This window comes from Chlorocebus sabaeus, chromosome 9 (genome assembly GCF_047675955.1).
Source record: "Chlorocebus sabaeus isolate Y175 chromosome 9, mChlSab1.0.hap1, whole genome shotgun sequence".
Classification (NCBI taxonomy): domain Eukaryota; kingdom Metazoa; phylum Chordata; class Mammalia; order Primates; family Cercopithecidae; genus Chlorocebus; species Chlorocebus sabaeus.
The window spans coordinates 62,666,055-62,678,399 of NC_132912.1; the positions used below are offsets into that span (position 1 = coordinate 62,666,055).

General features: G+C 50.4%; 1 protein-coding gene across 3 annotated transcripts in view; it reads left to right on the forward strand.

Annotated features, from left to right (window-relative positions):
• DLG5 (discs large MAGUK scaffold protein 5) overlaps positions 1-12,345 on the forward strand; it is a 135,980-nt gene that overhangs the window by 69,325 nt on the left and 54,310 nt on the right. For 2 of the 3 annotated variants that reach the window (XM_007962848.3, XM_073019032.1), the window contains exons 4-5: positions 2,328-2,471; positions 3,162-3,345. In XM_007962848.3, the coding sequence (XP_007961039.2) occupies positions 2,328-2,471; positions 3,162-3,345 (328 nt within the window). The remainder of the gene's footprint in view (positions 1-2,327; positions 2,472-3,161; positions 3,346-12,345) is intronic. The other variant, XM_007962849.3, reaches the window with a different exon arrangement.

Below are 12,345 nucleotides of genomic sequence, written 5' to 3' on the forward strand. Positions count from 1 at the left end.
CTCCCCTGCCCAGGCCCCATGGTTGGGGTTACTACCCGATGCTGGTGCTGTCACCCCCAGACACCCCTAGCTCCTGGGGGTCCAGGCTGCACTGCCTGAGTGTCCCCTTTTCCCCACTTCACGTCCAGAAATGCTTCCCAGGGGCAGGACCCGCGGGCTTCTGGGGCAGGTCCCCATCCCACATGTGGCGAGGCCCCTTAGTAGTGGTGTGCTTGTGTGCAAAGTCAGCTCGTGTGTGTGTGAGAGTGTGTGAGTGTGTGTTCCTGCCAATGTCTCTTAGACCTGCCTAAGTTGAGTGAAGCTTTATGTGCTTGGTAAACATATTAATTGTTCCCTGCCACATACGTGTTTTATTTGTTTTTTGAGACGGGGTCTTGCTTTGTTGCCTGGGCTAGAATGCAGTGGCACAATCATGGTTCAATGCTGTTTTGACCTCCCCAGCTCAAGTGAACCTCCCACCTTAGCCTTCCGAGTAGCTGGGACTATAGGTGTGTGCCACCACGCCCAACTATTTTTTTTTTTATATAATTTTTTTTTGCTGCAGCAGGGTCTTTTGTTGTTGCCCAGGCTGGTTTTGAGCTTCTAGGCTCCAGTGATCCTCCTGCCTTGGCCTCCCAGAGTGCTGGAATTACAGGCGTGAACCACAGCGTCTGGCCCCACATGATGTGTTTTAAACAGACCACATTCTACCTGGTGTCTTTGTTGCTTTGAAGAAAATTTTTGCTTCTTTTGTTGTGAGTTAGAGGTAGATACCAGGGAAGGGTGGCCTGTAGGGTGGGGCAGAGAGAGAGTCTTTATCTACCTGCATGATCTAAGAGGATGTTCTGGGAAGGAGGAGGGCCACAGAGTGGTGTATCCTTTAGCTCCCATGCTGGTAGAGGTCTGGAGGGAAGAGGGCTTGGTGTAAACACTTCAGTTTCACCTCTTTCCTTCAGGAGCAAGGGTCTATGCCTCTGCACTCTGTGCCTCTGGGATTATGCCAGGGCTGCAGAGCCTGATCCTTGAGCTTATATTCGTGAGGATCTGCCCCTCAGCCATTTGGCCCAAAGGCAGGACGAGTGAAGACGTGAATGTGCTAGCACATGAGAGTTGGCACACTGTGGCCCACTGCCTGTTTTATAAATGAAGTTTTATTGGAACACAGCCATGCTCATTGGTTACAAAGTGTCTATGACTGCTTTCCTGCTACAAAGGCAGAGTTGAGTGGTTGCAACAGAAACCATGTAGTGTGCAAAGCCTTAAGTATTTACTATGTGGCCTTTCGCAAAAAAAAGTCTGCTGACCTCTGCTCTAGAAAAAGGGTCCTCAAACTTGAGCATGCACCAGAATCACCCACAGAGCTTGTTAATGCACAGATCATTGCCTCTCTTTCCCTCCCTTCAGAACACCTGACTCAGGAGGACTGGGGCTGGGGCTAGGCTTGAGAATATCTATTTGTGACAAGTTCCCAGATGATACTGTGTTGCAAGTTTGGGAACCCTACTCTGAGATCACTGCTCATGGCCAGTGTTCTTAACCTTGGTTGCACATTGGAACCCCTGGGGAGTTTTTAAAAATTCTCATGTTTAGGTCTTATCCTTAGAGATGCTAATGTAATTGATCTGGGCATTGGTATTTTAATGTGTACCCAAGATTGACAGTCACTGTTCTAAAGAGAGGAGAGATTTCTTTTATTTAATATTTTATGTTATGTTATGTTATTTATTATTTTTGAGACAGGATCCTCTCTGTTGCCCAGGCTGGAATGCAGTGGTGTGATCTTGACTCACTGCATCCTCAACCTTCTGGGCTCAAGTGATCCTCCCACCTTAGCCTCCTGAGTAGCTGGGACTACCGGCGCTTGCCACCACACCAGGCTAATTTTTTAATTTTTTTGTAGAGGTGGGGTTTCACCATGTTGCTCAGGCTGGTCTCAAACCCCTGGCTTCAAGCGATCCACCCGCCTCGGCCTCCCAAAGTGCTGGGATTACAGGCGTGAGCCACCATGCCCAGCCTACAGAGAAGAGACATTTCATCACAGGTTTCTGGTGGACTCAGAGTTGTTGTAGAGACTCCTGGGAGCTCCTACAGAACAAGTTGGCACCATCTCAGCTCTCCAGGCCTATGCAGGGAGCTCAGGCAACCATGGCTCCCTCTATCCTGGGGATTCTGATTCTGTGGATCTGAGTGAGGCCAGGATACCTGAGTTTAACAAACACTTAGGTGTGTGTGGTGCATAGGGGACCAGTATTTGGGAACCACTGGGCTGGCCTAATCCAGGACCTGGCTCCCCTGTCCATGTGAATCCTGGGGCCTGTGTTCATGGGGCCGTTTGCTCTCTGGGCCAGGCCCTACCATAGGCTGAATCCTGACTACGAGAGGCTGAAGATCCAGTGCGTGCGAGCCATGTCGGACCTGCAGAGCCTGCAGAACCAGCACACCAACGCCTTGAAGAGGTGTGAGGAGGTGGCCAAGGAGACTGACTTCTACCAGTGAGTGAGGCCTGCTTGGCCAGGGTCCCCAGCATCCACAGACAGCTGCTTTTGCCCTTCTTTCCTCTGGACTTGGTAGCCAGGGGTTCTGGTTCTAGTTCTGTCCCTGTGCAAGCAGCAAGCAGTCTGCCTACAGCAGTTGTATTTGTGCCTTTGGGCCCTAGTTTTCCTAAGTGTAAAGCAAGGCTGTTAATCCCTCACATCTTATTGCCAGCTTCAGAGACCTGGCGGGCAGGAAAGTGATTCAGAACATGCAGCAGGAGTCAGGCAGGTCTCTGGGTCTCTGTCCAGGGGCCGTAGTGCAACTTCTTCCTGGAGGATAGGCCCAAGGAGTGTTTCCCTTTGGTCTCCCAGTACCCCTCTGAGGGTCTTTGCCTGCCCACCTGCTGATACTTGCCCAGGCCCCAGTATTTGGAGGCACTAGGTCTGTACCAGAGGGGCCTGTCTCCCTTCCCTGGAGACACATGTGCCCTTTTTGGTGTCAGGTTTGTAAGTGGTGATTTGGATGTTTCTGGAATTGGGCTGTTAGCAGGTTTTGGCTTGCCTCTGAGTGCTACAGACCTAGCTGCCATTGGCTCCTGTCCGCTGTATCTACGGGAAGTGTTGGGACCTGAGGCTGGTGATGGCCTGGGGTGGGGCAGGGTGTGAGGGGCTGGCTGGGGCTCACTGAGCATGTACCGGGTGTTTCAGCACACTCCACAGCCGGCTCCTGAGTGACCAGACTCGGCTGAAGGATGACGTGGACATGCTGAGGCGGGAGAATGGGCAGCTGCTGCGGGAGCGAAACCTGCTGCAGCAGTCGTGGGAGGACATGAAGCGGCTCCACGAGGAGGACCAGAAGGAGATCGGTGACCTCCGTGCCCAGCAGCAGCAGGTAGGCCCAGCTCCTGCAGACTGGCCATTTCTCCCAAGTAGTCCTCATTCCTTTTAATGGAGAATAATATTGAGAAGTAAATGCCAGGTCAGGCACGTTGGCCCACGTCTGTGATCCCAGCGCTTTGGGAGACCAAAGTGAGAGATTGCTTGAGATGAGCCTGGGCAACATGGCAAGACCCCATCTCTACAAAAAAAGAAAAATTAGCTGGACATGGTGGTGCACCTGTAGTCCTAGCTACTCAGGAGGTTGAGGCAGGAGGATCATTGGAGCCTAGGAGTCTGAGGTTATAGTGAGCTATGATCATGCTACTGTACCCCAGTCTGGGCGATGGAGTAAGACCCTGTCTCTAAAAAAAAACACAGCCAACCAAGTGCTGGATGTGCTTGTAGCTTGGGTTAGCACTGTTTCCCGGCCCTCTCAGTGGAAAGAAGTAGGAAGTAGCTAAGTGTACATGTACACAAGGCCATACACATACATACATACACATATGTATATCTGTATTTCTGTATCAGACATGTAGATTGAAAGCCATGAGTTCACATTGACACTTTCAATTCTAATCCAAGACCACAGGTTCATTGTGGTTTCCACCCTTTTTGTTTGTGTAACTTCCTTTAAAAACATCAGTGACAAGGCCGGGTGCAGTGGCTCACACCTGTAATCCCAGCACTTTGGGAGGCTGACGTGGGCGGATCATGAGGTCAGGAGATCGAGACCATCCTGACTAACACGGTGAAACCCCTTCTCTACTAAAAATACAAAAAATTAGCCGGGCGTGGTGGCGGGCGCCTGTAGTCCCAGCTACTCGGGAGGCTGAGGCAGGAGAATGGCGTGAACCTGGGAAGCAGGGCATGCAGTGAGCCAGGATTGCACCACTGCATTCCAGTCTGGGTGACAGAGCGAGACTCTGCCTCAAAAAAAAAAAAAAAAAAATCCAATCAAGCAAACAACAAACAAACAGTGACAACCATAATTCCTGTGTTTTTGTTTTTGTTTTTTTGTTTTTGAGACGGAGTCTTGCTCTGTCGCCCAGGCTGGAGTGCAGTGGTATGATTTTGGCTCACTGCAACCTCTGCCTCCTGGGTTCAAGCGATTCTTCTGCCTCAATCTCCTGAGTAGCTGGGACTACAGGCGCCCGCCACCACACCCAGCTAATTTTTGTGTTTTTAGTAGAGACGGGGTTCACACCACGTTGGCCAGGATGGTCTTGATCTCCTGACCTCATGATCCACCCACGTTGGCCTCCCAAAGTGCTGGGATTGCAGGCGTGAGCCACCGTGCCCTGCCGATTCCTGTTATTCTTAATTTGTTTACTTGGTCAATCCCCCATGTGTAGCTGCCTCCCATGCCCTCTGCAGTCCCCCATCCCGTTCCCATCCCCTCCTGACCCTTTGTGGGCTCTCCCACCCCATGCCTTCTCTCTGCTAGGCCTGGTCTCCTCATGTGATGCCAGGACCCCCTCCTCATTCCGTGCCAGCTGTGATATCCCCTCTGGGGTGACCTGCCCCAGTGTAGGTCCCTGTCTTGCTCTACTTTGCCTAATGGCTTTAAGGTTTAATTGTTTAGAAAAAAGGAATATTCCATATTCCAATGAAACTGTATTCCATTGAAAAACTTGCTTCTCTTGAAAAACTTGCTGTTTATTTTCTTTTCTCCGGTATTGATTGAGGTTTTATGTGGAGTAACCAGGGCAGGCTCAGCAAGGGACCCTAAGATGGATATACTTGGAGCTATTAGAGTATTTTTTGTGTGCCCTCTGATTAGGGGAATTGGTTGTGTGAGGTGGCTGGGGCAGAGGTTGGTGTTTAGCCCATAGGTCTTGACTGAGCCTTGGTAATGGAAAGCTGGCAACAGGAAGATTGTCCTTCTCACACCTGCTGCATGGCTCAGAGAAGCTGCAACGGCACCCTTTCCACCCTTTATAGGTTCAGGAGGTGGGGGTGGTGCTCTTGGAGCATTTCTCTAAAGATGAAATGAGAGTAGAAGGTGCCTTGCTAGCTCTGGTTAGTACTGCCCACAGCCCGTTCCCCCTGCAGGGACCCTTCCTTGTGCATGTCAGTGGAGCTTCCTAGAGCAAACAGATTTAAAGACTGTAGGTTTTCAGTTTCTAAAAAGGCAAAAATATTTTTAACCTCAAAAGAAATCCTTTGGAGAAATCTTGAGTGTGAAGCAGGTAAGGATGGTGGTGCTGTGTCGAAACAAAGCTCCCGGGAAGCTGCCCGAGGGGATGGGCCTCTAAGGGTTCTAGCCCCTTCTCTGCCCTGGGGTGTGTGGTAACTTCCCCCACCTGTGGGCAGGCGGCCCCTCCCAGCCTTCACCTGCACCCTGCTGTGTGCTTTGTTTTCTTGCTCTTTTGCCAGCAGTTTGTTCTTCTTGTTCTACACTTGGCTCAGGTAACCTTTTGCCTTGGGGTTTAGTTTGGATTCTATTCTTCCTTGAGAGAGTCATCATTTCAGAAGTGTATATGACTCCACCTCGGTCCACGGGAAGCCCCACAGCCTTGCTAGAAAGTGTGAGGTTGGAGCATCTCAGTGTAGCAGAATTGTCTTATATGACTGTCACGAAGACACTGTGTGGAAGGCACTGGCGCTGTGTGCCCGTGTGTATGAGGCGCTCAGTCAGTGTTATGGTCATTAATGATATTGTTCTAATCCTGTCAAGTCTGGGTTTAAATCTGCCTCATCCAGGATGTGTAGAAATTAGAACCTGCATACATTGTGGGTGGGAAGAAATGATACAGCCACTGTGAAAGGCAGCCTAGTGATTCCTCAAAAAACTAAACAGAGCTAACAGGTGACCTCCCAGCGACACGCCTAGGTGTGCACCCAGGAGAACTGAAAATATATGTCCACACAGAAACTTGAGGTGTGAATATTCATAGCAGCCCAAAACCGGTAACAACCCAAAGGTCCACTGACTGATGAATGGATAAATAAAATGTGATCTATCCATACAATGGAATATTATTCAGCATAACAAGGAATGCAATACTGATCCATGCTATAATGTGGATGAACTTCAAAAACATGACAGCCAGTGAAAGAAACCAGCCACAAAAGACCACAAACTGTGATTCCAGGTACATGAAATGTCCACAACAGGGAAATCTATGTGGACACAAAGCAGATTGGTGGTTGTCTTGGGCTTGGGGTTTGGGAAGTGACTGCTGATGGGTACTGGTTTATTTTGGGGGTGATAAAAATGTTCTGGAATTAGATAGTGGTAGTGGCTTCACAACTTTGTGGATTCATAACCTCGTGAATATATTAAACTGAATTGTACACTTTGTGTGGTATGTAAATTATAACTCAGAGAGGGAAAAAAAAAGACTCAGAATTTCACCTTGTCATAAGTAGAGAAATCCAGGCTGGGTACAGTGGCTCACGCCTGTAATCCCAGCACTTTGGAAAGAGCAAGAGGATCCCTTGGGTCGAGGAGTCCAAGATCAGCCTGGGCAACATAGAGAGACTCTATCTGTACAAAACATTGTTTAATTAAAACAATTATTTTTTAGGAAGAGCACTCTGCCCTCAAGAAGCGTAAAGTTTCCTTGTCTCCTGTTCTCTGACTTTCTTGAGCACCTGCTCAGCTTTACAGACATTCAGACTGAGATGTCCCTCCCACCCCCATCCCCTCTCCCTTTCCTATCTGCCTAACGGGAGGGTCTTCCTCTCCAACCCCGCAGCCCATTCCCTGCTCTCCTTTTCCTACCGCTGTGGTCCTTGGCAGCAGGGTTGGGGGTGGGGATGCATCCTGGTCATTGGGGTCCCCCAGGTCAGTTCAGCTGGACCAGTGCCTCTCAGCAAACACCACCTCCAGACCCCACCAGGAGAAGAGGCCTGGCTGCCACAGGGAGCAGGGCTGGGAGCATCTCAGAGCTGCTGGGTGGCCAGCCCCCTATCCCGGCATCCCGGGCCCTCTTGCCTTCGTCAGGCGCGGGGTGGATGCCCAGGTGGCAGTAGGCCAGCAGCAGAGGAAGCGAGGACACGGGGATGGCCACAGGCTTGCTCCCCGCTGGGCCCGAGGGCAAAGGTCGACCTCGCTGGACAAGGGCAGTTTTGTTGCCGGGTTCCTCCCACGCCTTGTAAACTTGAAGAGGCCCTTGCAGGGTAAATGGTGCTGTTTGACTTGCGTGTTTGCTTGAGGGATTTGTGGGGCTTCCCGGCCCTCTGCATGATTTATCTCAGAGGAAATGAGGCAGCCCTGGGGGAGGGGGCGCCGTGGTTGAGAGCAGCAGACAGGTGTTTTGTCCGTATGTGCGTTTTGCTGGGGAGGGCCTCGGCCTGGCATCCCCATCTCTGGGTTTGGGCATTCTTCTAGGCTGTGTCAGAAAGCCCAGGAGACCCTGACAAGGCTTGATTGGGGAATCTAAGTAGAGGGTGTTTTTGCATCTTTTTTCTTTACTAAAATAGTGCGTATTCTTTGGTTAAAATAGAAAAAAGTCTTCAACCAATGTGGAAGGCAGCCACCCACCTCCTCAGACCCAGCCTAGCTTTGTGGAAATGACCATCCTCTGGGTAAACCATTGGGATGGATGTGGATCCTTGTAGATTTTTTTTTAAAATGTCACATTTAATACTCGTATAGTTTTGTTTTTTGTTCCCTGAAACCTGCTTTCAAAACAAATATCCTACAATATATCATGGGTTTCCTTACATTTTCTGTGAATTTGCACATCCAAAAAGGTCCTTGCTTGTTTTGTTGTCTGTCAGGTGTTAATCAAATTCTGTGTGGAGCGTCTTGGTGGTCAACATCTTCCCATGTTACAAACCGTGTTTCAGTGGACACACGTGTCTTTGTGCTCTTTTACACACACGTTTTGAAGTTTGAGCCTTACAGGTAGAATTCCTGAGACCAGGGCAGTGCACATGTTCCCCTAGGTCCTGCCAATCTATCTGGGAAACCTCTCAGGCCCCAAGAGTCTTCTGTCTCCTCCTCCTTGCCCTTTCCCCTGTCTTTAAAATATACTTTCTTGGCCAGGCGTGGTGGCTCACGCCTGTAATCCCAGCACTTTGGGAGGCCGAGGCAGGCAGATCACAAGGTCAGGAGATTGAGACCATCCTGCATAATATGGTGAAACCCTGTCTGTACTAGAAATACAAAAAATTAGCCGGGCGTAGTGGCGGGTGCCTGTAGTCCCAGCTACTCGGGAGGCTGAGGCAGGAGAATGGCATGAACCCAGGAGGCGGAGCTTGCAGTGAGCCAAGATCTCACCACTGCACTCCAGCCTGGGCGACAGAGCGAGACTCCGTCTCAAAAAAAACAAAAAACAAACAAAAAAAAAACTTGTAATTCATGAATGTCGATTTTCTTGTCCCAGGTATCCTGAATGAATGCCCTTTGATGGGCCTGAAAGAAGGGAGGAGAGGGGTTTCCTGGTTGCTGAAGGGCATCCCTTACAGAGAAGCCCACAGAGGAGTGTTCTGACCAGTGTGGGGTACAGGTAGGAGGGTTGGTCTCTTCCTGGCCTCCCTGCAGGGAGCAGCCCAGACTATGGCTGTCTTTGTGCCTCCCCAGTGTAACTTCCACCCCCTTCTCCTTAAACTCACAGGCCAACTGTCCTGTGCTCAGGCCGGCGGGGCATCATCTCTAAAGACTGCTGCCTGCCTGAGGGGAGAAGTTGACTCTCAGGCCAGGCTCAGGGGCTCACACCTGTCATCTTAGCACTTTGGGAGGCCGAAGCCGGTGCATCACTTGAGTCTAGGAGCTCAAGACCAGCCTGGGCAACATAGTGAGACACCCCCCCCCCCATCTCTATACAAAATAAAAAATTAGCCAGGTGTGGTGGGGCATGCCTGTGATCCCAGCTACTTGGGAGGCTGAGGCAGGAGGCTCACTTGAGCCTGGGAGGTTGAGGTTGCAGTGAACTGTGATCACTTTAATTTTAGAATTCTGGGACAAATTTAAATGTTCTCTCTTTCATTAGCCTTTGCTGGGAAGCTAAACATTTGACTGTAGTTAGATATGTGTGTGTGCGCGTGCGCGCATGTGTGTGCACGTACACGTGGAAATACCTACCAAGTACATAATCCTCTAATGGTGAGAGGGAAATATTCTAGACCAATAGATTTAGTTTTTCGGATTCTCCGGAGTTAACCGTGACCTGGTTCCCCAGCTTTGTTCAGAGGCTGTTGGTTACGTAGCACAGGCCTGGCACGGAGTCCTGCTTGTAGAGAAAGGGTGAGAAGTGTTTGGAGGCCTGCGAGCCTCTTTGAGTATCTGGTTGCTGCCCTGTGGGAACAGGTTATTCTGTTTGACTCCAAGGCTAGAGTGAGAACCGGAGGTTAGGAGTTGCAGGGAGGCGGAGTAGCTTGTGGTGAGCACGACCCTTTCCCAAGGAGCTTTCACCTGTGGAACAGGCTGAGGGTGGCGGTTATCGTGGTGGAAGCAGTATGGGGCCTGATCTCTCTCTCTCTCGGTCTTCTGACCCGAGTATCCCATCATGTTATGAAGGCTGGGGGGAACAGCAGAAAGGACCTCGAGGTCTGCGCTGGGATTTCCCTGACCTACCCTGTCGCACTGGGAATTCGTGGCCCACTCTCATGGCCCTTTCTGGCAGCCTGATTCCCACGGCCCTGAATCGTCCTTGGATTGTCACACAGGCCTGGATCCAGGCCCCTCAAGGTTAGCCGTTCAGGGGACTGCAAAGAGGCCGAACCATGGTATAGACTTCTGATTCTGCCATGCACTGGTGGAGGTGGGCTCTGCTGGGCTACTGCCCAGAACCCGGCTTTGTATCATTTCAAGGCTGCCTTTAGAACGAGTTTGTTTCTGAGCTGGGAAGGCGGGAAGCCGCTGCAGGAGAGCATTGGCTCGTCTCCGCGCGGCTGCCACCTTGTGGGGAACTCAGGCAATGGCAGCCACCTTTGTTCCCCAGCAAACCAGACTCATTTGGAGCCAATGGAGTTCTCACTTGGCTTAGGGGATATTTAGAGAGTAAAACATTTGAGGTAATTTTTTTTTTTTTTTTGAGACAGAGTATCACTCTGTCACCCAGGCTGGGGTACAGTGGTACAATCTTGGCTCACTGCAACCTACGCCTCCTGGGTTCAAGCAATTCTCCTGCCTCAGCCTCCTGAGTAGCAGGGATTCCAGGTACCCGCCAACACACCTGGCTAATTTTTGTATTTTTCGTAGAGACAGGGTTTCACCATGTTAGCCAGGCTGGTCTCGAACTCCCAACCTTGTGATCTGCCCACCTCGGCCTCCCAAAGTGCTAGGATTACAGGCGTGAGCCACCGCGCCCGGCCTGAAGTAATTTTTAATTGGCATTTTTGAGGTATTGCTCACCAATCAGGGCAATCCAGTTTAGATGCTGGACCTTTCCAGACGTGGGTGGAAGGCATTGGTTGACCAGATTTCAGGAGTTTATTGACTAGATTATGGTCATGGGTGAGCCCAATTTTTTTTTTTTTTTTTGAGATGAAGTCTCGTGCTTCTCCCAGGCTGGAGTGCAGTGGTGCGATCTCGACTCACTGCAACCTCCGCCTCCTGGGTTCAAGCGATTCTCCTGCCTCAGCCTCCCGAGTAGCTAGGATTGCAGGTGCCTGCCACCACGTGCAGCTAATTTTTGTGTGTTTAGTAGAGACAAGGTTTCACCATGTTGGTCAGGTTGGTCTGGACCTCCTGATCTCAGGTGATCTGCCCACCTCGGCCTCTCAAAGTTCTGGGACTACAGGCATGAGCCACTGTGCCTGGCCAGGCTTTTTTTTTTTTTTTTTTTTTTTTTTTTTAAAGATTTTAGATGTAGAGCGGGCACTGTCAGTGAGGTTCTGGTTCTCAGTGTGCATTCCTGTTTTGCAACAGTGATGCCATTTTACAAAACAGTGAAGATTTTGACCACCTGAAACACCTGTGTACTGCTTTTTAAAATAAATTCTATATTTTGGTGTCCTAGTAAGATTTCCCTTGAAAGAAAATATTCCGCTTTAAAAATAAAGGAAAAAGAATGAACCTGAAACGAACCAATCCTCCCTCCCTCCCTCCCTCCCTCCCTCCCTTCCTTCCTTCCTTCCTTCCTTCCTTCCTTCCTTCCTTCCTTCCTTCTTTCCTTCCTTCCTTCCCTCTGTTTCTCTCTTTCTCCTCCCCTTCCTTCCTTCCCCTCTTCCCTCCCTCCCTCCCTCCCTCCATCCCTCCCTTTCTCCCTCTTCCTTGACTTCCTCTTTAAGAGTCAACAGTCCTAGGATCTAATGTCTAGGCCTTAGAGGAAGGAGCTTACTTTCTTGTTGCTATGATTCTGACTTTTAAATTAAGCCCTCTTTTGCTTTTTGTGTTTTTCATGTTTTTTGAGGGCTGACCCTAACTCCAAAGAGAATATTCCATCGTCCCAGGTTCTGGTTCTCTAGGCTGCAAACACTTGATAACCCAGGATCCCACTGAATGAGCCAGGGAATTCCTCAGCTGTTGGAGCTGGAAGGGCCAGACAAGCTTACCTGGTCTAGCCTTGGCATTTGAGGAATCCGGAAGCTGAAACCCAGAGAGGTGGAGTGACTCACCCCAGGGCTCAGATCCCATGAGGTGCTTAGCCGAAGCCAGCAGCCCCCCTGGCAACCTCTTAACTCATCTTCTTGGTTTGGTTTTTTCTCTATAACAGCACCCCAAATGAACTTTAGTGCCTGTCATTCAGAGTAGAATGCTGTCTAGCTTAAAACCCTCCACAGCTTCCTGTCTCACTCAGGAGACCATCTTCACTGTGAGCCCTGCAACCGTGGCCACCCCCATGCCCACGCCCACTTCTCCAGGTCCCCTTTGAATCCACCTCCCGCTGTGCACTGGGCTCCTGCTACTCCACCCTGCCCCTCCCCTCTCTTTATCTCTAGAACACGCCCGCAGGCCCTGCCTCTGGGCCTTTGTCCCTGCCCTCCCCTCTGCCCGGTGTGCTCTTCTTCATTTGCCTCTGAATTCTGAAGTCACCTTCTTCAAGAAGCCTCTTCAGCCTTAGCCTCCCTCGCAGTCCTCCGCTCTGCTACTCAGATGGCTCTCTCCAGCCCATTATAC